Consider the following 24,589-nt stretch of genomic DNA (forward strand, 5'->3'; position numbering starts at 1 on the left):
ATTATCCGACCAACACATGATGACAGCTGAACAATTATGTATATATGGAATTGCATGACTGTGGTCTTATTTTAAAAAATGTCATCATTAATTTCTTTTTAAGCATACAATTAGTTTATGGACAAGTACATTCTCAAAATGCCACAAAACCTAGAATCACACTTGTCACATTAACCCAATTGTCTTGTTTTTTCACGAAACAACAGAGGAGGGAAGGGAGAAGGCACATCAATCAACTCCCATTTTATTTTGCACCGATTTAAAAATAATAAACGGTGAGGATTGACATTAAGGAGCCCTCGCATATATACAACCACACTAAATTATATTTCCTAAGCATTTTTTTTTCATTTCTATGCTTCATAACTAGAGGATATTTTGTTATAAATTTAGACAATTATAGAAATACACGCGTCTTTCTACAGGCAAAAGATTTTTTTAATTAAAAATTTAACAAAATCTTCCGTCTATTAAACCATAGTTTGATGAAGTGCAAGATCACCAAAATACTAGCTAAGTGAAGCAACATAAATTGCGAAATCGCCAAAGTTATTTCCAACAATGGACCATTGTTTAACGTGCAAAGTTTACCAAATTTAGCGGGTTATGGCTAATGATTGGCTTGATAATTTATCTGTCAAACAAACTAACAATTTCACTCATGTGTCCCTAATTCATTCATGTGTCCCTAATTCATGTTCTTTCTCTTCTAATTATCGCATACTTGTTTAAAGCAAGTCATCTAACATCCCAATTCACTCAAATCATGCAATTGATCAATTTCAAAATCATTCACAAACACAGAAATTTCCAAAACAAAACAAACCACTGCACTATATGTAAACTGTTCAAAAAGCTGTAAAATTTGCTGAAAAAGTAACATACTAAACTAAATCTTAATCATAAAAATCAAGATAAAAATCATCCTCATCCTCGAAGACCTCCACTAGAGGTGTGGCAGCAGGAGAAATCTGTGGAGTAGCCTCTGGTGTGACCTCCGACTCTGGATACGCTTCTGGCTGCGGCTCTTGGGCTGTAGGAGCCTCACCTCCCCCCAAAGGAAAAAACTGGACTCCTGGCCAGGCCACCTGGGCCATGAATGCCTCCATGCTCATAATCGGTCGATGCTGAGCCAAGTCATGGATATTCTGCATCAGCAGGCATAAGCCATGGTAGAGGCTCTGCAGCATCAGCACTAGAACGTCTGAGCTCTGCATGGAGGTGCCAGAGGGTGCTGGGACTGATGCTGGTGGTGCATTGAGTTGTTCATTCTTCTCCTAGATAGATAGATGGTCGAATAGCAAAATTAATATGATATTTTGATACTGACAAGTATACTTTAATGTAGTCTTACAAAGCTTAAAAACTGCAGGTAGCACGGACCTTTAGCACTTCAGCCAGCTTCAATACATTCTCATACTCATCTTGTTGCTTCAGAGCAGCAAACTGAAGAGAGCTTATTTCCATTACATTCTGAAAACACAATGAATGTCTGCAAAGTTAAATTAAAAGCCTTCTGCAATCATCTTAAGCACATTTACACTGACACAAAAATATAGACAAGCGGTAAATTTAATCAAATAAAACAAAGACCATTTAGTTTAATCTTTCAGTAATTGCTATAGCATCCCACTTCCTGAAGAATCGCATAATTGCAGATTGGCCCTAACGTAACTGATAGATAAAACTACATGGCCTTTGTTTTATATAGTTTATGTATGAATGAAGTTACGACCATGATGATGGTTTAGATTATAATTATAAAGACATTCATGTCATAGAGCTTTCTGTGCTTGAAAAGCATCATAATTCTCACAAAGTGTTTTTCTTAATACTTAACGTCACTGAGCTATCTCATTAAATATTCTAGTGTTTCCAACTAACAAAAGAAGATGTTTCAAATTACAATTCAAATGAGTGTAAGTATGAGGGGTGATGAACCCAGTTCTAATGTACCAAAATAAATTATGAGTGTTTACCATAGAGCATGATTGTCCTGATCTTATGAAACTGTTCATGTATATATACACAATGTAGTTGGCTGGTTGTGTATAACAAGAAGGACTGCATGAACTTTTATTAAGTTTATGTACATGTAATTAGTGTCAAAATTAATTCAAAGGGTGACCCACCATGTTATTCACACATCAAGCCCAAGAAATGTTGGGTATGAGAAGATGTATTGGAAAAAACCCAAGTCATACACATCGACTAAAGATAACGTCAAGTTAGAGTATATAGTGAGGGACAACCCTCTTCGAGTTAACTTTTGGGGTTGAATTATGCCTAAACTCACATTCTAAAAATCTAAGAGATACTTAAAAAAAACAGTATGTCATCCTTAACAATGCCAAAATAATTTTTATTTCAAATAAACTACACTTTCAACATAAATCTTGGGCAATAGCATGTACCAATTTATTTCTCAAATGAGAATTAGGAAAGTTAAGCATGTAATATACACTCTTGATGCATGATACAATAGCTACTGACCTTTTGAATCACCTCAGTAAAGTTCTTCTGCTGCAGATCACTTATGGCCTTATTCTCCTTCAGTTCCATGCTGATCTGCTCATGCTCTTTTTTCATACATTCCATTTCATGACTTATAATAGAGTTCATGACCTTCAACTGTTGTACTTCTGAAAAGTATAACTTCATCAGAATGAAATGAAATATAGCAAATATATAAAGTAAATTCCGATGAAATTACAGAAGAAAAAATCATAGCACAGAAGTAGGCCTATATCAACAAATGCAGAAGAAACAAGTATTTGTGTCAAATAAAAGAAACAAGGCCTACAATCCTGAATAGAAGAAACACAACATATATAGTCTTACTTTTACATCCAGTGGCAGATATGCAAATATCACTATACTGGATATCAAAAGCAACACTTCTACTTATCAAACGGTTGTAAGTAGAAAAAAAATTTGTTTCTCTTTTTAATGTGTTTCTTCCAATTTGTTTGTATACACACCAATACTATAATTAATTTACTGTACTCCCAAGAAAAAAGGGAGAAAGGAGGAATAAATATTTAGTGATTTCCTTTATCTCGGTATATACTGATATAGTTTACCTTTGTGACATTCCTCATGCTTGGTATCTCCCTCGCTCGTCAGCTTCTTGATTATGTTCAACGATTCTTTATACTTGTTTTCCATTTCTGGCACACTTCTTTGCATGGACTCAATGTTCTCAACTAGCTCGGGAATGAGTTTGCTCATAATAGTAGCCTTCTCACTATGCATATGCTCCATATCTAAAGAATTTTGAATGTGGTTTTGAATGTCTTTCTCAACTCTCACAATAGCTTCGTTCTGTTTACTCAGAGCCTCCTCCACATAACTATGGTTCGTCATTTTGCTACAAATTCAATGTGCCTGCATTAAAGACTATTTAATTGTTTCTATGCCAAACCAAACAATCTTAAAATTTAAAACGAATCAAGCATCAAATGATTTCCAGAAACAGCTAGCCTCAGTATCACAATTTAGAAGAGAGAGGAAAAACACCCATATATTCATGAAAATCATGAATAAGTTGATTTAATACAAGAGGCAAAATTATGAAATGGGAAGGTCTAAAACTCTATAATGTGAAATCCTAGAACATGGTTTCCTAAAACTAAAACAGTGTATGCCTCGTAAAATAAACTTGAAGCGTTAAGAAAAAGAAAAAGCAAGAACTAAAAAAGGATAACAATGTAAGCATGTAATGGGGAAAACATTTGCCAAAACATCCAGTGCAAATGAAAATATGCTAGAATGAAAAATTTGAGATAAAATGAAAACATGCCATACCCGATAAAAAAAGACAAATGGTTAAGGCAATATTACAAAATTAGCACATTTTATGGTCAATGGTGATGAACCAGTTTTAATTTGTGCAGATATCGACTAACGGGTTTAAACTTCAAACTGAAACGTTTCGTATTAATGAAAAGTAAGAGTAGTTAATTGAGCTGGATTACCAAGTCACCGCATAGAAATCCGAGAAGAAATTTTTTTATTGAAATACACAAAATGGTGTTATTTATTTTTTTTTTTATAATTTACTATGATATTCATAATAAATATTTTCTTTTTTTACTTCTTTAACCAATGAACTAAAGACTAGTTAAAAAGACCTTTAGTTTTATTTGACTTTGGAAAACCGAATGTTATAATAAAAAAAATCTTGCCTCAACCAATTTCTTTCGAGCTGCTCGTCCTTAATCTCACGCTCTTTAATGATTAGTGATTGGTTGAAATCTTCTGAGTCTACAAGTGACCGTTCCTTTTCCATTACATTCATATGTAAAGTGCCTACCATATTCAGAAATTCATCTTCCATGTGCTTCATCACATCTAATTTCTCTTTAAGTTGCTGATTCTCAAATTCCAGCTTTGGAATGCTTTCTAGTTGTTTTTCCAGCTGAATCACTTTTTCATTAATTGAACTTTTCATTTTGAACCTGGATAGATAATCAAATGACACTAATAATATACTATTCTCATACCAACATGGATACTTACTTCATTTACACGTTCTGTTTCTGGCTTTCAATCACCTCCTTTAGGCTCACAAAAGCTATGCTTCGCCTGCTCATAGACTCCTCACTACTATGGTTCTCCATCTTCAAAATAATACAGATTCAAAGCACCTGGATGAAAATCTACTTATTTTTTGGACATACCAAAGGTAAAGCAATTAGCACAATAGACATTTGAAAATGAAAGAAATTTTTAATGTTCACTTTATGAGTATAGAACCAAAGTATTAAATTATCAACAAGATTTTTTATCCCACTTTTTACATTCACCTCCCACTCGTTTCGATCTCTATACCAATCGTCAACACATGTAATAAATGTATCAACAATTCAACATGAGAGGCATGGAATGGGGATAACCTTTTCCTAGACATCCAATGCAAATGAAAAATATGATTAGATGAATCAGAGATGGAATGGAAACATGCCGCACCTGAGAAAAGCACAAGTGATTAAGATACTTTTAGAAATTAGAAAAGTAGCAAATTTTATAGTAGACAGTGAAGTTGTGAAAATTGAGGGTGTATGGATTCAATTAAATATCAAAACTGAACAAATCTAATAATAATAAAAAAAAAAGAATGTTAGCTTCACTTTCTCTAACACTCTCCCTCAAAGACTCTCTCTCTATAGTTATAATTTATTGAAAATTATCAATTTTGATAGGATTTGTAGCTAGTGTTGAGTCTAGCTTTCTCCCATGGGACCATCCTTTCATTAAATTTAACATAATTATTTGACTTGTCATGCAATTAAACAATCTTAAATGCTTCCCTGTTCAAAAATGATTTCAACAAGTATTTATAATGTCAAAGATTAAATATTTATATGTCCCCAAATGATCTTTTCACATTAATTTAGCTAATAAAGATGATAGCCATTTTGATACACAGTGACTTTATAATCATGTACCTGTAATATGCCATTAACCTCAATTTTTTTGAAAGGATGCCAAGTTTGATCCTTCAGATTATCTTCCCATGATGAACATAACTTAGCAGATATCTCCTGCCATTGTTCACCTGGATACTCATGCAAACACAAATCTCGAAAAGGTTTTGAATCTAATTCTCCCATTCTTTTAATTCCTAGTTGAGATCAGCCTTTGAACATATCTTGCAAACTCTAGAAGGTAAATTAATGAAAACTCACGCTATTTTACACACCTTGCATGTGTTATCATATTATAGACATAGTTTTTACTGAAAGAATATTAATTGAGTCAGATCAATTACAGAGTGATTGCAGCGTGGCAGAATAAGAAGAGACGAAATCTTACATTTATACATTCTTTACGAGCATCATGTAGTTCTTGTCTATACTGTTGCTCTTTAACTACTAGGAAACTGTAAAGGTTTTCCACAAGCTCTAAGTATTCCATTTTGTCCTTTAATTGACTTCTAAAAGTAGAAATTTGATTGTTCAAATCGCCACCACTTCCTACATAATTCTGATTTCCTAACTCTCTTTTTAGCTGTATATTATTAGATTATTTATTCTAAATAAATTGTCCTCACTGGCTCCGGGTCCTAGATCCGTCACTGCACACATGAAATGTAAATGCATAAAGGGCAAATGATAATTTTATAATAAAACACTATGCTCTAATAGCTGCTTCTACATTATTACATTACCATTTTGTTTTTTGATATATCAATTACATGCCTTTGAACATAATAAGATAAGTTTTGGTAAATTAAACCAGAAAAACAAATAACATATTGGAGAGTGAAATTTAAAAATGCTTAAAAGACCTAATGAAAATGCTCTACTTTCTTTTGCGCTTGTGACTATTCAATTGCCTAATAATATGTTGAACAATTTCTTTCAAAGTGGCTTTTCTTCCCTCCTTCCAGTTCCAAATTTCAGCAATTGCATATCTTCCACTTGAATTGTATTCTTCTATTTCCATTAATGCATTTGTTACAGCCTGGTACACAGCTTCACCGCATTCACTTCTCAGCCCTTTCAATTTTTCATCATTTTCATCTAATGTTTCCTGAAATTATGAGAATCTCAAAACAATTTACTCGACCTTATTTATGTAAAATATGAACTATCTCAGTAACAAATATTTATTCATAGTAGATTGAATGAATGTGTCCTCCATCAATCATGACAGTTTTCTTTGTTATATATCAATATCAATACTTTTTTACAACACTTGGGCCACAAATTAAGACATTGAAATTCTATGGTTGTTTTAGAACTGCTACTCAGTTTACATCCTGAGAACAATCAATTTATTCTTTAAGCTGTACAACCAGACAACTATCATTTGTTGCTATTGTTGAGTCTAACTTTCCCCAACGGGACCATCCTTTCATAGTTTCATTAGATTTAACATAATTATCTGACTTGTCATTGCAGTTAAGCAATGTTAAATGCTTTTAACAAGTATTCATAATGTCAGATACTCAGATTCAATATTTATATGCTCCCCATATGATCTTTTCACATTAATTTAGGTAACAAAAATTATAGTCATTTCGATGCATGGTGAAAATATATAATCATGTACCTGTAATATGCCATTGACCTCAATTTTGTTGAAAGGGTGCCAAGTTGGATCCTTCAGATTTTCCTCCCATGCTGAACATAACTTAGCAGATTTCTCCTGCCATTGTTCATCTGAGTACTTTTGCAAGCACAAATGTTGAAAAGGTTTTGGATCTAATTCTCCCATTCTCTTAATTCCAAGTTGAGATCGACCTCTGAACATACCTCGCAAACTCTACAAAGAAAATCAAAGAGGTCATGCTATTTTACCCACCATGAAAGAGTATTCGTTGTGCCAGAATAAGGACGGATGAAATCTTACCTTTATAGATTCTTCACGAGCATCATGTAGTTCTTGTCTATACTGGTTCTCTTTAACTACTAAAGAACTATAAAGGGTTTCTACATGGTCCAAATATTCCATTTTGTCCTTTAATTTATTTCTGAAAGTAGAAATTTGAGTGTTCAAATCCCCACCACTTCTTACATGACTCTGATCTCCTAACTCTGTTTTCAACTTTGACAATAAAAATTGGAAAATCAGGAAGGAAATTATTCAACAAGGATAATGAATTAAATAGAAGTTATGAAGCAGACAAATATATTAAGCATCAGAATCAAAATATAAACAATTAGTTAATTAAATGAAAAGAAAACTCAAATAGTTTTTTTTTCATATCCCGATATTCATGTTGCATTATATCCTAGTCCTATGTCGTATCCATGCTTTCTAATTATTCTAGACAATGCTTTCTATTTATATTAGGAAAATTAGCAGAGATTTCATGCTCTTTCACCCTCTTGAATAGAGAATGCAGCCGCAATACAAGTATTTTGATTTGAAGATACTGATGTAGCAGAAGTTAGCTTCTTGGGTATAATCTCAGATTGTTTTACTTACAATTGGCATTCAGTGTGCCAAAAGTAATTGAAATAAACATTTGTTGTTAAAAGCTGGATTGGAAATACAAAATACCTATAATCCAAATTTTAACCAAGTTAATACAATTAAACCTGCAAGAAATAGATTTGGGGTCTGATTATAGAAAACCACGCAATTTCCTGTGGTTTATTCAGACACCTGAATGGTCTAATGACTCTTACTGTTACTTACCTTTTCAATCTCCTCAATGAAGTTCTGTTGTAGATCATGTAGAGCTTTACTCTCCTCCAGTTCCTTGATAATCTGCCCATCGTCTTTCTTTAGACATTCCATGTCATGATTCATATTAGCGTTTGTGACCTTCGTCAATTGTAAATCTAGAAAACATAAACATAAGAGTTGAAAAGAAGAAAGCATAGGAAACAAACACAAATTTCTACAATATTGTATAAGCAACTCATGGAATAATGCAGGAGCGTCACATGAAAGAAGTTTAGAGATGAAAGATTAGGTCTTGAATCCAAAGACGAGGCACAACATATAAGTGCATCCTGGGACTGATCCAAGTAGTCCCAAGTCTTGTGAACAAAATTGCTTTTACAGAAACAAATGACTTCACGAAAATGCTGTTTCAAACCAAAATCAAAGTATGGAATTCATGTAGAATTTGATGACAGAATATAGAACTTAGAAAATTTTAAATTCTAGCAAGTTTTCCAAAAGAAAAGATCCACCACATACAGATATCGCTTTCCCTTTCAAACAGCATATTTTAATGTTTTGTGATTCCCTCAATCTCAGATTATGAAATACCTTGATGACATCTTTCTTGCAATTTATCTCTCTCATTCATCAACTTCTGAACCATGTTCAATGATTCACTATGCTTGCATTCCATTTGAAGCAGACTTCTTTCTTTGCAATTAATATTCTCCACAAGCCCTACAATAAGTCTGCGCACAGATGTAAGTGTCTCACTATGTTTGTGCTCCATCTCCATTAACTTATGATTCTTGAACTCAATCTCCCTCTGAAGGCTCTCAATAACCATTCTCTGCTTGCTGAGAGCCTCCTTACACTTGTAACTGTGTTTGCACATTTCAACACAAATTCAAAGAGCCTGCACAAAATAAAGCCAAGTCATCATTATTATGCTTTTATTTGACAAACCAAAACACCCCAAATTCAATGTCAAACAAAAATATATGAAACAGTGAAGACGATTTAGTATCACAACATTTGCGGAATTGTCTTGGCATTGCAACTCACAAACAGGAACTCAAAATACTCATGAAAGTTTTGAACTTTGACAAAGACACAGAAAAGAATTGAGATGGGGAGGGCTGTGACAGAAATGAAAGTTTTCAATCCAACAGTTTTCACAAAGCCCACACTTTGATGCTTACAAGTGGCGGAAGCATATATTTTTCATTTTGTGTGCACCAAATGCAGCTCTGAAACATGAAGAATACTACTGTCTACTACTACTACAATTACAGTTACAGTTGTAACTAACAGAATAGAAAAGAATGAAAAAATGATCAAAACAGAAACATGGAATATAGACATGATTTAAATAATAAATAAAAAGGCATGGATTGCAATACCTGAGATGATGGCTCAAGATTGTTTAGAATGAACAGTGGAAAATGAAAATTTTGAGAGCAATAATGAGTGAAGCAATGCTCAAAACTAACTAAAATTTGAATGACTTAAATATATTTTCGGTGATCTAGGTAAGTTAAAATCTTACATGAACCAAAATCGAAAAAACACAAGCTTATAAATAAACAAAATATTTTATAGGAATCAAACATGAAAAATCGTTAACTTAGATGCCCCAAAATCATATTTAAACTAGTCGGAATGAGCTCTCAACGTGTATGGTAAGCTACTTTGACCGCTAGTTTGACCAACGTTATAGCAGTCATGGATTCGGTGTGAGTGTGATACAAGTTGAGTTTCTCATGCTGTACTGTGCACACGCTTAAATGATTATTTTGTTTAACAATTTTTGTAATATGGATATTTATAAAAAAAAATATAAATAGTTAACGAAATACATGTATAACCTTAATCTAATGATATGTTTTATGTCCACACAGAATTGTTATCAAAATATTTTTTTTTTGGGAATAATATTGCTTGTAAAAGATGAATGAAAAGAGTTATACCAACGAGCGATGAAAAACACTATCAAAATGAAAAAGAAAAACAGAAAAGATAATTCATATGCTTATAAAAAAAAACACATGTAAATGAGTAAGAAAAAGTTGTTTAAATGAATAGGAAAAATTATAAAAATGCGTAACAAATTATGCAAAATTATAAAAATGATTGTTACTAACACTTCTCTTTTCTGAAATAAAATCTGATAACACTAATTGATTTAACTTATGTGTACTTGATACAACACAATGACATTAAAAAAACTTATGTGTAAATAATACTACAACACAATGACAGAATTTTGTATCTAACAATTGTCTTAGTTTGAAAACAAATTTATATAAAGGGACTAGTCCTCTCTAAAGGAGTGAACCTTAGTCTAAAATTCTAAATTCTCGGTGAGAAAGACAACCACATTACATCTGACCACGCCGTAAAAAAATTATCCAGAATTATCACGATGTGTAAATATTAACAAAAAAATGGCAACATATTAAAGTACATGTTTTAGCCAAGCCATCCAAAAAAAGTACATATTTTAGAACATGAATTTTGATAACTATGTTTGGAATTGAGAAGCAAGAAATCACATTTAAGACATAGAAGTTATAACTATTGAATTTTTAAAATCACATTCAAAACACAGCCAAGATGTGAAACCCAGGTAAAGCAGGTCTTGACCCGTCCATCTGTTGATGCAATCAGAAATATTGAACCTATCATCTTCAATGGATTGGACTATCAATGAAACACCCCCAAAAGAAATAGGATTGGAGCATCATAGGGAAGACACTAGAAATGTTGATGGCTGCTGCTCTTTGCCTCACATTTGTGGAGCTCCATCTTTGCTGACCAATTCTCCAGCTCTTTGTTTTTGGCCTTCAAGCTCTCGTTTTCGGCCTTCAGTTCTAAGACCAACTCTGCCATCTTCTGCCTCTCCTGTTGAAGCAAATACACCCTTTGACCCAAGATGAACCAGAAAGAAGCAATCCTTATCTACTCTGCTTCCTACTCAAGCATTGCCTGCCTTTTCCAGCTCATCTATTATGCTCATCCCCTCCAACTTTAAATCTTTCTCTGGATTATCAAATACGCGAAAGAGATATAAGGTTGGTTGGATGGTTAAGAAAGAGGAAAAGGTCGTGTGTTCGATCCTTTCTGCTAACAAACTAATAGTTAACATTTGCCAATAAAAACAAACTTCCTCCAGCAGGGACTCACTCTCCCAGACAGAGGGATGCAACAATAAGCTTTTCAATTCCTTCCTCTTCTCCTTTGATGGCCAACCCTTGATAACATTTCTTTCAGCTTTTGTTTGCTTCACAGCAGCAGCCATAAGATAGTTATTTTTCATTTTATCCTGCAAAAACAATAACTGCCAACACTGTTAAATAAAGCCAGGCTTTCCACGACTCTACAAAAAATGCATGGCACTCGGCTTATAACTGTTCATTGGATAGTTTTAATTATTATTCAATAATGACTGTTGATATACTTTCCATTCTGTTTGTTTCAGTGTCTCCTGTGACAGCAACAGGCTCACTACCTAGGTTAACATCACAGACACAGATTATTAACAAACATTAATTTTCTCTTGGTTTCGTTTCTACCCATTTTTCTTCCCATCTCACTCTACCTTTCCTAACACTCCATTTATTAAATTTCTTCCTTCATCACTTTAAGTACTACCTTGTCATATTCAAGTTCAAGTTCTCGTTTCCTTGTCAGTTGATATTCTTTTTCAATGAATTTAGCATTGAGTTGTTTAACTTGCTCCTGGATAAATAGATGGTCAAATAACATAAATAATAAGCTATTCTGATGGTGACAAAAATTCTTTAACGTCAATTTACAAATCTTAGAAAAAGGTAACACGGACCTTTAAATCATCACCCAGTTTCAATGCATTTTCATAATCATTTTGTTGTTTCACAGCAGCAATGTGGAGAGAGGTAATTTCCATTACATGCTGAAAAACAATGAATGTCTGCAATGTTAAAAAAAAAAAAAAGGCTTTTGCAACCGTCTTCATGCTGACACAGCAAATACACAAGGGGTAAATTTCATCATAGAAAACCATACAAGCTTTCTTTCAACAAGTTAACCATCCACCCAAACATAAAAATTGTTATAGCATACCACTCCCCAAATAACTAGGTAATTGATTTTGGCCCCAAGGTTGTAACTACAAGGCTAAAATATACTTTTGGAGTATTAGTTATTTATACTTTAAAAGATTCATTTTGGTCCTTTAACTTTTAAAGAACCATGTGAAAATATTTTTCATTCCAGATAAACTAGAATTCAGCATAAATCTTGTACAATACCACGTTACAAGTTTATTTCTCAAATAAGAACTAAGAGATAAGTATGTAATCCTTTCCATGCAGAGGCATGTTACAATTCTTACTGACCTTTTTTGAATCACCTCGGTAAACTTCTTTTGCTGCAGATCGATCAGGGACTTATTCCCCTTCAATTCCTTGCTGATTTGTTCATGCTATTTCTCTAAATGTTCCATGTCATGACTTAGATTAGAGTTCATAACCTTCAACTGTTGTAATTCTGAAGAGCATTAAGTGTAACTTGATCAAAAAGAAATATGTAGAGTAAACTCCAATGATATTCTAGAAAGAAATAAAATCACATATACAAGCCTATATACATCAACAAATGCAGGAGAAACAAGTCTTAGTGTCACTAGATATGCAGGACCAGGCCTAGAATCCTAAAGAGGAGAAGAAACACAACATATAGTCATATATTTTTACTTTTACAATCAAATGCAAATGTAAATACTACTACTTATCAATCGTTTGAAAATACAAAGAAATTTTGTTTTCCTTCTAATGCATTTCTCGCAGCGTCTTTGAGTTGGCGTTTTAAACACATGTATCACATGATTTTCATGTCAAATATTATGTTGATGCAGAAGCTAAAAATTGTGGCTTCCGAAAATTCACATCAATTTCGGTTCAGAATCGTTTAGAAACACACACAGTGATTTCGTCTATCTCAAAATATAATATTATACTTTTGTGACATTACTGGTGCAACGTATCTCCCTGGTCCATCAAGTTCTAGATCATGTTCAACGATTCATTATACTTTTTTTTCCATTTCCAACAGATTTCTTTGCCTGGAATCAATGTTCTGTGCTAGTCCAACCATGAGTTCACCCATAATAAGAGCTTTCTCCGCGTGCTTATGCTCCATATCCATAAATTTCTGATTCTGGTTCTGAATTTCCCTCTCAAGGCTCACAATAGCCTCGCTCTGTTTACTAGGACCTTCCTCTTCATGATCACAGTCTACCATTTTGCTACAGAAGGTCCCTGTGACTATTTTGATTATTTCTATTCCAAACCAAAGAACCTTGAAATGAATCAAATGTCAAACACTCAAACTGTTACAGTCTCGTGTCACAACTTAGAGAGAAAAAAAAACCTCAAATATTCATGAAAAAGACAAAAGACAAGAGTGGATTGGTTTAGAAAAGAGAGAGAACCTGTACTGTACTTTACTCTTTAGGGTGCACAGCGTAGCACTGTCTGTGTTGTAGATAAACTGAAAACAAAATGTAGAGACAAACTTGAACTCCAAGAGCTCTTTTAGCTTCCAAGTTCCACCATGCTACGGGATCATTTTTTTATTTTAAAATAACCAAATTCGGTATGAAAGTGTGTTCCAATGACAAATTGATTCCCCGTATTTTTTTGTTACCTGAAAATATCTAAAACTTCTTATTTGCACTCAATTAATTATTCTCCCACCAAGCCTACCAATTTTTGAACAAAATGATAGTTTCATGTTAAAATCAGAAATTGGACCTGGTTAAATAATATGTGTCGACTCACTTGTGTCAAAATTTTTGGTGTTGAATTATCATTTGGTTGGTAGAAAATACATAAACATGTAAAAGTAGATATAATAAATGAAGATAGGTGAAAAATAAAATGAAAAGAAAAATATTTCGTTTGAAAAAAAAAAGATAAAGAAAAAATAAATAAGTGAATAGAAATACGTAAAAAGATAAAATAGTAATAAAGAATTAAAGATATACGAGATTCATTTTTTTTCTTCTGCTAAATATACTCACTTTTTTCCTACTTATTTTTTTTTGTCTTAATAAAATACAGGATGATGGGAAAATTGAAGGGGATGTGAATCATCGCATTCAAGCAGAATGGATGAAATGGAGAAAAGCATCGGAGATGTTATGTGATGCAAAGGTACCGATCAAGCTAAAGGGAAAGTTTTATCGTGCGGTAAGACCGGCGATTTTGTACGGAACAGAATGTTGGGCAGTCAAGAGCCAACATGAGAATAAAGTAGGTGTAGCGGAGATGAGGATGTTGCGGTGGATGTGTGGTAAGACTCGACAGGATAAAATTAGAAACGAAGCTATTAGAGAGAGGGTTGGAGTAGCGCCTATTGTAGAGAAGATGGTGGAAAATAGACTTAGGTGGTTTAGGCATGTAGAGAGAAGACCGGTAGACTCTGTAGTGAGGAGAGTAGACCAGATGGAGAGAAGACAAACAATTAGAGGCAGAGGAAAACCCAAAAAGACTATAAGAGAGGTTATCAAAAAGGATCTCGAACTTAATGATTTGGATAGAAGTATAGTACTTAATAGAACATTATGGCGGAAATTGATCCATGTAGCCGACCTCACCTAGTGGGATAAGGCGTTGTTGATGTTGTTGTCGTCGTCTTAATAAAATATAATGCAATTAAAAGCCGTCACTATTCATAAAATTAAGTTGTTGGAACCTGTAACTTAACGCCATCAATTCCAATTGGACAGGAAGGGTTGCAACGAAGCATTTTTAAAAATTAAGGAACTCTATTGAATTTTAAAAAAATTAAGAGACATAATTAAACATTTTTAAATAATTAAGGAACCAAATAAATAATTAAGTCTATTTCTTCCTTCTCCACCCTATCCCCCCAAATCAAACTAGTGTTCTTTTGTTTTTTGGTTTCTTTTTCTTCTTTTTGTTTTGTAATGGTAATACCCTTTTGTATTTTATTCATCATTTTCTGTATTTCCTTTACCCTGTTTTTATAATATATATTTTTCTTCTTAAGTGGCTTAATTTGATTTAAAAACTAGTAAAAGAAGGTTTAGAAATGGAAAGCGAGACAAACTAGTGTTTACTCAAAATTATTTTTTTTTCATTAAATAAAAATATCTTAATCTCATCTTGATTTAATGTTTCACATTAACACTTTATGTTTATTAGAGGAGATGAGATGAAATAATGTAAATGAAGTTAAGGGTGCGCTGTCAGACCCCTGAATTGATGCATTGTCTTGAAGTAGAGGAGAAAATAAAGTTAAGAAAAATGTTAGCTTTGTTTCCTGCTTCGAGCATGTTTAGAAAACATTATTTCTCAAGATTTCAGTTGTTTTTGTTGTAAAAAAGCTGTATGTAAAATAGACTGATTTAACTTGTGTGAAAATAATACAACAGACAGGTTTTTATATCTAACAATCGTCTTAATTGGATCAAGGTCGAGAGACTGTAAAATATAATTTGCACCAAAATGACAATTACTCAAAGAAACATGTTAAAATTAAAAGCCAAATGATATAGTCATACAAGTTTAACTTCAATGTCTTCTGCCACACAAGATTACAAAGGCTTGTCATTATGAATGCAGTTTGCTTCTGGGCACATGCCCACAGGAGCTAAGTGCCAAGTAATGAAATAGCTTGACATTATCGAAAAATAACTTAACCTAAACAAAACCGCTAGGTTTGCTGCTCTCCCAATATGGACGCATGCACCAGGCTGCCATGCATAATTCTCTCCCCGAAACCAACATCAACCTTTCAGAAATACAATCCTTAGTTACATGGGCAATAATTGAAACGATAACACTAATCATATAAATAGGTGGGGGTTGTGAATAATGAAAATTAACCACTAATTTCTTGTTATCTATAATTAAGTAAGCCACATACCAATAGCTTTTAAAATCTTTTTCTTTCTATGATCTAGCTATAGCTATAAAGTTTAAAAGACAAATGCAGTAACCTAATATACTTATAAACAAACCTTCACGTCATTCCCCTCTTGCGTTTAAGAACTTTCCATTGATTTGACAGAAATTGTACTCCTTCTTTCAGAGTTGCTCTCCTTCCTTGTTTATAGTTCCATAATACTGAGGTTAAGTATCGTCCACTAGGATTATGTTCATTTATTTCCAACAAAGCTTCCACCACTGCTTTATATGCCCCTTCACCCAAGTCATTTTTCAACCCATTCAGCTTTTCATCGTCATCTCTAATAATTTCCTGAAATGAAAAATGCATGAAGCTAGATTACAAAGTGCATAGAGTCCATTTTAATATAATTATAGACTAAAATGAATTAATAACCCTTGTATACATCAAATTGTTATATTAGAATGATATTTGTCCTAAAGCAGTAGCAGAACAATTGAAGGGTGTACTTCTGTTCCTGCTTAAAACAAATGCTAGCAAGCAATACACTCTAATACACTATTTCTAGCACACTCCACCATTTGGTTAAATTTATGGGATGCCCACTAAATGATGCAAGTCCTATCCCCTATTCAATGACTGCTATTTACTATTTAGTGGGACTCATGAATTTTCACCCAATAGTGGAAATGTTAGAAAGCTTGTGTTATAGAGGAACAGAGGCAGTGTAATCCAATTAATTTTAAGGTGGCGTCCTGATTTTTCAAGTATCTCAGGATGTGTTAAGAACTGGAATCTGATACGAGTATTCCCTCTTCATTGATATTAATCTTTTATAAGTATCAGTGGAGGGATTACTGAGTGTGTCTCTCATTCTCTGATGCTGGAAAACAGAAAAATACAAGGTAGAAGAAAATGCAACAGGTTTGTCAAAGGACCTGGTTCCTCCCACCTAACCTAATATCCCTCACCAATCCTTATCAGCATGGTATACACTTATGTTCTAGACTATCAGCATGATATTCACTTTATTTCACATTGTATTCTCCTTTATCAACCACCCCCTTCTTGTACAATACACTTAATAGGGATATATCAATAAAATACAAGTTAAATACTCACCTCCCAGGCTCCCATAAGCACCATCATTTTCGTATTTGACCATAAGCACAGTTTTTTTTGCAATTTTATTTTGCTGTTCAAGCCTTCCAGGCTTACAAAATTACATGAAGAAAATGCAATTTCGGGGGATGGAAATGAGCCAGGCTAGGCAAGGCTAGGCCAATTTATCAGACTTGAGTGTCTATAAAATGGCCTGGCTTAAAAGGTTATTTAAAAGTTTGAAACATTAAAATTGGCTGCTATTCTTAGTTTCCACGTCATGCTTCCCCAATTAAGCAATAATCACCTATGACTCTTCTAGTTAGCACAAACCTTCCTCGACTCCATTAAACATCAGACCCTAAGGGTGTATTCTTGGGTTTCAGAGGGGAAGGGAGGCGAGAGCAATTTTTTATTTTTAATTAAAAGAGTCATGTAATGTTTATAATAATAGATAAAAGATTAGAACATTAGGTTTATGCCAATCTATTAATTTATTTTTCTCGTTTTTTTAAATAATCAATTTAGAGAATATGTATTAAAAAAAAAACTGCCCTCCCATCACCATCCAAAACCCCACTTCCGAACACACCCTAGAGTGAAAGGATCAATATAAAGAATACCCTTAGATAACACCAGGTGAAACTAGGAAGTATTACAGGTTCTTAAAGACAAATAGTGTTCCAATCCAGAGAATGGAGATCGTCAAAACATTTATTGTCTCATTAAGGACAATAAAGATAAATAACAAAGTGAACCATGTTTGATTAAGAGTGACAGGCAATGAAGCACATAGACTTCAGGATAATTTCAGGAGACCTATAAATATGTTTAACATAGACACACCTTTTCTTTTCCTTCAACCATGATAACTTTGAATGGATGCCAATCTGGGTCCTTTAGATATTCTTCCCACAATGAACACAGTTCTGAAGCTCTCTCTTCAGCATCCTCCTCATTATATCTTTGCTTCATTGCTTCAAGGAATGGTCTAGTATCAAGTTCCCCCATTCTCTTCAAACGAATATTTCCATGAGATTGCAACTCTTTAATGGCCTGCAAGTGAGAAAAGAAGATTACTAATAAATCTTGAAAGCAATATTAGACAGTTAAAAGTCCAAGAAAGCTTTAAAAATTGCAACAACAAAAAAAATCAGTACATAACACCCATGATAAAAGTAATGAAAATATAGGCAGAGAATATCCACACAATCATAGTTAGGACTCGTCTGGATAATCAAATGAGCCATTAAAAACATTTAAATTTTATTCAAATCACTTTGCTACCTTGCTATGAATCATAAAAGGAAAAAGTGCAATGCTCTATAAAAATGTAAATTCATAACTTATAACTTATGAGACCATGTGTGCATCAATTCATAAAACACTTTAAATGGGCAAGTAAAATCATCATAAAAACACTACCAGCCCTTGACCCAAGTGAAAGAATAGTTACACTCGACTGAACCTCATTGAGATGCTCTAGCAAATTCATTTGAAGAATTAGGAGGAACACATATTTGAAAAAAAACGCTTACATCAACCAATGCTTGTCGAGCTTCCTGCAACTCATCATTACTCTCACGCTCTTTAATGATTAGTGTTTGGTTCAATGCATCTAAGTCTTGAAGTGACTGCTCCTTGTCCCTTAAATCCTTTTGTAGTGTATCTACCTTATTCAGAATTTCTGCATCTTCGTCATCTTCCATGTGCTTCAGCACACTTAATGAACCTTTTAATTGCTGAATCTCCAACTCCAGCTCTTGTTTCATATCAAGTTGTTTTTGAAGCTGAATGATTTTAGCATGGAGTTGTTCTTTTTGCCTCTGTATAAAATATAAATAGCATTAATACTTATACTATGTCATTCTGGTGCTGATGAGGACACTTTTGGTTACTAACAAAGCAAAAAATGGGCAACACACCTTTTGATCTTCAGCCAGTTTCATAACATTTTCATCAGCTTTCATTTGCTCTAAAGCAGCCATCTGAAGAGAGGTATTTTTCGATGCATTCTGCAAAACCAATAAATGTCAGCAGTGTTAAATAAAACCTTCCACAAGCTTCATGAGCAGATTATAATTTTAAATGATTTTAAAGACACGGAAAAAACAGATTATGTAAAAAAAAAATTGATTTACAGTCCTTAAGCAAAATCCTTAATGAGAGTAAACAGAATTATGGAAAAACGGAAAACCAATGGCATGAAATGCTTTGGAATACAACTCTAGATTGATCACACTCTTGTCCCTTCTCACTCCCCCAAATTTCCATTTTCATCCCAGAAATTAACATGTTTTGGATTCATGACCTTCAACAGCGTACACCTTAAATAAAAACCAGATTCATCAAATTCCCGGTGTTAACAGAATTCATTATCCACAAATTTAATGGAAATTTTTTTTAAACCAATCATTTCATGATAATCAAGCCCAATAAATAAAAATGGGAAAACGATTGATCTTGGTAGCAGACTCCTACCTTGAAAGCTCTGAAACATCTATATATCAACCATAATAATCAATCAACCTAAAACAATAAATATTATTTCTTCAATCTTAATTTCACAGGAATTTCAATCATAGTATACTACAGGAAATGCAGCAAAAAAACACTATACCTCCTCAATTTCTTCTGCCAACTTTTTTCTTTCACTTTCGTTATGTGCCTCACGTTTTTCCAATTCAACTTTCCGTAACTCAAGCTCATTTTTGTGAGATTCCAGTTGCAATTTGAGCTTTTCATGGTCAGTAAAAATCCTTTGGAAGTGATCCCTGGCACTTGACTGTATTTTCTGTATCTCTGAAGAGAAGGAATCATACCATAAAACAATGTTGTTACAACAGATCAGCAGCATTTTAAAATAATAGTCAATTGTTAAGATATAAAATTGAATTACAACACAATATTCTGAAGAAAATAATTTAGCAATGGCAAATCCTACGGTGCCAACGTCTACGATGATTCAATCAATGAATGGCTATTTGGTCCTAAGGCTCAATAAATATAGATACCTTCATTATAAGCTTGAATGAGTTTATCTTTATCCTTCATAACAAGGTTCATTTTATCTGTAGTCTCGTGGCATCTCACTTCTATCTCTTTTAAGTGCTTATTCTTGACCTGAATAATGTTAGTTAAATTCGAGACAAGTTTATCTTGCCTCCGAGCTTCTTCTTCCATAAGCTCGGATATGGTTTTGACATCACCCATCCTTCGCAGATGTTCTCCATAAATACTGTTCATCTTGTAGTCATCTGCCCGGGCAACCCATGCATAAAGACCAGACTTCTGCCCAGAATTAGTAAACCAATCCTTTTTACCATGATGATCTAATTCGTATGCTCTTTCAAATGCCAATGCATTATGTAAGCCTGGCCAGTTTTTATTGAATTCCACAAGAGCAGTTCCAGAGTGACCCCGGAAATTCCACAAAGGATTAACTCGCACTGGATTGAAACCCCTGCTTCTGTACTCATCCCTCAGCCTAGAACCACTCTCACCAACACAGCGTCCATCTTCTGTCCGTCTAGTTGGAATATTAACTACAACTCCAATCCAAGGCCACACAAACTGATCATTAGAATTAACAGAAGGATCACTTTCATCTTCCGGTTTTGAATCATTTGATGGAACATCTACATTCATGAGATCCTTTTTCAAATATTTCACTAAAGCCAAATGATTAGCCTTGTCTCTTGCTTTTCTCTTTTGTGAACTACTCTGACCCACCCCAGAAGCATGTTGAAGGAGCTCCTTGTATAAATAATCCTGCTTTCTCTTTTTAGGGCAGTAGGGGCAAGTGAAAGTCTTGCCCGATGTTCTCACATCCTGACTTCCATTTTTCAGTTCTTCATAGGATTTATCTTCATACTCACTAATTTCAGATTCACTAATATCAGTATCCTCATCAGAGCAGCTGTGAGCCATTACAGTTCCTGCAAGGCTTATTATTATTATTATTATTATTATTATTATTATTATTATTATTACACCACCTGAAAGATAAATGTAGTGTTAGAACTGACTGTTGTTCTGTTGCAGTGCAGACAAATTTCATTAAGTATCGCATTCAGAACCAGGGAAAAGCACTAAACTCGAACAGAAATTTTATTACAATCATTTCATCTAACCAAATCCTCCAATACTAGAAAAATAAGAAACTATAAGGTTCCTACAATGTGAAACTGGAACTGCACACTATTAAACAGATCAAACATGAACACAAACACACAGAGCCTGCGGGAACCACCACAAATAAAGTAATAAATACAATGTAATAAAGAAATGCAAATAGCAAGCGTAACAAACAAAACCATACAGATTATCAACCTGCAATAACTTTCCCACACTCAAAAAGGGGCATACAATATCCATATTCATCAGCATTAAAACATTGAACACAGTCACACAGATAGTCCCAGTTTCTAAGCCATGCATGCATTAATCAGCAAACGACAACACATCATTCACTGAAAAAATTCAAAACAGCCGATAAATCAACGCCTCTAGCACCACAAAAATAACTAAAGCCCTGATTCTGCATTCCCCTCTTCTCACTCTTAACACTATGTCCCACTAGTCCCGCATTGGCCCAACCCCAATGTAGTTCAAAACAGCTTTTGATCAAAACATTACACAGAGCTTTGGAAGAAGAAGAGAAAAAGAAACATTTACCACTAAAAATTAAGCAAACTCAAATATGCACCTATAAAAGTGGAAAGTATGAGAAAGACTGATGAGATCACATGCACGGGGAGAATCCAAGTATAGAGGTAAAAATGGCAGAGAGAATTTGAACTTCGAAAAAGGGAAGCTCCTTCAAAAAGATTTTCCCCTCTTCTCACTCTAACACCGAAGAAGAGCTTTTAATAAATAAATAAAAATTACAGAGAGCTCTGAAAGAAGAAAAAAAAAACATATCACTAGAAATTGAGCAAAACCAAATATGCAACGATAACAGTAAAAAAAAAGTATCAGAAAAAGACATGCAAGAGAAGAGAATTGAATTATTGACGAATTGGGTAAAAATGCAGAGAGAAATTGACCTTAGGAAAAAGTGGAAGTTCCTTCAAAAATGGATCTGGTTCTGGTGTGTGTGACCTAATAGAAAGAAAAGGAATCAAACCAAAGTGTAAAAATTCTGAATTTGGGGTTTTGTTTTGTATTGAGTGAGTTTTGACTCTCAACAGTATAACTCAGCACTACTCACTCATTCACTGCTGACTAGGGCTTCGTGCTGCTATTGGTTCTTCCATTTGGCCACGCGCACCCATGACACGTGCAATTTTGGAACTTCGAGTTGCTCATGAACCTGGATGACGTGGAGCTTTTTCATTGGAGCGTGAAATACATGGCCCCCCTCGCGAGTGCGTCAGTACTTGAAATGAAACAGAGTTCACTCTGCACAAAATGCGTTATAATTGGCATCGCCGTTCCCCGAGCACGACACAAGCCAAACTAGTTAATGTTTTTTTTTTTTTTTGTACACTTTCATGTTATAATTACCTACTAATGTAATATTTTATTTTCAGTGAATTTCACTAATTTTTTTGAATAAATCTAAGATTGTATATATATTTTTTAAAAAATTTACAACAAATTCCATCAAAAAAACATATGCCATAATCATATTCAAATAATAAAAAGGATTAGTTTAATATATAAAAGATGTTAATGTAATATTTTTTTAAATAATTAATGTAAAGATAAAAAATGAAAAACATCATAAGAAATTTGAAAAAATCTCATAGTGTTAATGATATTTACTTTTTTATTTATATTATATTTACCTTTGTGTAATAAAACTATTTTAAATACAAATAACTATACAAAATTTTCATGTGGTTTATGATTTTTCACAACAAATTTCTATGTGATGTAAAATCAGCCTTTTGTTTTAATTTTTTAGACTGTTTATTGTTTGATTATAAATACATTAAAATAAAAAAAATATTTTTAAAAAATAATATTTCCTATATTAAAAATTAAAATTTATTCAACATTTATTTTTAAACAATTTAAAATATTTAATAAAATTTATTTAATACTTTTGTATCATAAAAGTAATAAACCCTTTGTTTTTTAATGGAAAGGTGTTTCGCCTTTTAATTGTGTTCATAAAGTTTATTCCTGATGTAATAGGCTGTCAATGAATATTTTGATCCCTCGATAAAAGAGATATTGAAGTAATAACAAATAAAAGTAATAAATCTTTGTGTTGTAATGAAAAGGATATTTTAATGTAAATATTAATATTTATTTTTAAAATAATTAAAAAAATATTTGATAAATTGTATTAATATTTTAATTAATATTTCCAAAATTCAAAGTACTTGTTTATAGTATTCCTCTTAAAAAATAAATATATACCAGATAAATTATTCACTGATATTTTTATATTTAAATATTACTTATTAAGTCTGACATTAATAGAAAAAATTCAAGGTTGTGACATTTTTCAGGGAAATAAAATATATAACATTTAATGAAAATCCAAAGAATATTTAATGTTTTGTTTCAGGTAATAAAAATATTGAAAATATAAGTAATTATGAAAATATCTCAAGTGCTATATGATTTTTGCAACAAATTTCTATGCGTCGAACAGTTAATTTTATGTTTAATTTTTTAGATTGTTCATTTCATGATTACAAATACTTATTAAGAAGTAAATAAATATATTTTATATTAAAAATTATACAAAAATTATTTTTTGAAGTTTAATAAATTTAATAAAATATATTGAATACTTTCATATCATAAAAATAATAAATCATTTTTTTATCCCAATAAATAACGGTGATATTGAAACATATAAAACTGGTAAAAGTAATAAAAATAAAATAATTTTGCGGTGAGCGTGGATCGAACACGCGACCTTCAGATCTTCAGTCTGACGCTCTCCCAACTGAGCTATCCCCGCAATTAATAATAAATATGAAATAAAATATAATAATTATTGCAAAAAATATTTTAACAGTTTAACAAAATCATACTAAAACGCCGTCTGTGGGGATCGAACCCACGACCACGTGGTTAAAAGCCACGCGCTCTACCACTGAGCTAAGACGGCTTGTGATAATTTAAAAAAAAAACAATATAATTTGTAATCAAATACATGTAGTAAACTTTTATTTGAATTACTATTGAGTAACAATGTTCAATGTAATCGAAATAGTCTTTAGTGAAATATTTGAGCTTTGGAAATATAATTGGACTATAACTATTGAAACCGATGAGCCTGTAAATTGATAGATTATGATTCTAGTTCAATTATTTTTTTTCCATTTATTTTGTTTTAGATAGTCAAAGTTAAAGTATAATTACTTAATTATATCTTTTGTGGATACAAAAATGTTTTTAAACCAAAATGTTTTTAGCTATGTTATTGAAGGAGTGCTTAGATATAATTTAATTAAGCATCATTTATTAAATATCGGGTTAT

The 24,589-nt window shown here is 32.8% G+C and overlaps 2 protein-coding genes and 2 non-coding genes across 4 annotated transcripts; all 4 read right to left on the reverse strand.

The window, feature by feature from the left end:
* Positions 1 to 848: 848 nt before the first annotated feature.
* On the reverse strand, positions 849 to 3,604 carry LOC121174024 (uncharacterized). The gene is made up of 4 exons (XM_041012039.1): positions 3,084 to 3,604; positions 2,494 to 2,642; positions 1,384 to 1,473; positions 849 to 1,277 (listed from the first exon to the last, which is right to left on the reverse strand). The coding sequence occupies exons 1-4, from the start codon at positions 3,364 to 3,366 to the stop codon at positions 897 to 899; spliced, it is 903 nt and encodes a 300-aa protein (XP_040867973.1). The 5' UTR covers positions 3,367 to 3,604; the 3' UTR covers positions 849 to 896.
* Positions 3,605 to 6,201: 2,597 nt separating this feature from the next.
* Positions 6,202 to 22,343, reverse strand: LOC102665742 (kinesin-like protein KIF20B). Its single transcript, XM_041011952.1, has 19 exons — positions 22,191 to 22,343; positions 20,157 to 21,140; positions 19,763 to 19,944; positions 19,068 to 19,157; positions 18,681 to 18,968; positions 17,989 to 18,198; positions 16,159 to 16,392; positions 13,198 to 13,464; positions 12,755 to 12,817; positions 11,969 to 12,058; positions 11,779 to 11,865; positions 11,585 to 11,635; positions 11,291 to 11,449; positions 10,912 to 11,028; positions 8,734 to 9,031; positions 8,152 to 8,297; positions 7,360 to 7,554; positions 7,060 to 7,272; positions 6,202 to 6,537 (listed from the first exon to the last, which is right to left on the reverse strand). Exons 2-19 carry the CDS (start codon positions 21,070 to 21,072, stop codon positions 6,307 to 6,309), a joined length of 3,837 nt encoding a protein of 1,278 aa, XP_040867886.1. The 5' UTR covers positions 21,073 to 21,140; positions 22,191 to 22,343; the 3' UTR covers positions 6,202 to 6,306.
* Positions 22,344 to 23,994: 1,651 nt separating this feature from the next.
* On the reverse strand, positions 23,995 to 24,067 carry TRNAF-GAA (transfer RNA phenylalanine (anticodon GAA)). The gene has a single exon. It is a non-coding gene; the product is annotated as a tRNA-Phe (tRNA).
* A 78-nt stretch (positions 24,068 to 24,145) lies between these two features.
* TRNAK-UUU (transfer RNA lysine (anticodon UUU)) lies at positions 24,146 to 24,217 on the reverse strand. Its single transcript has one exon. It is a non-coding gene; the product is annotated as a tRNA-Lys (tRNA).
* Positions 24,218 to 24,589: the final 372 nt, after the last annotated feature.

Source organism: Glycine max, chromosome 18 (genome assembly GCF_000004515.6).
Source record: "Glycine max cultivar Williams 82 chromosome 18, Glycine_max_v4.0, whole genome shotgun sequence".
Taxonomy (NCBI): Eukaryota; Viridiplantae; Streptophyta; class Magnoliopsida; order Fabales; family Fabaceae; genus Glycine; species Glycine max.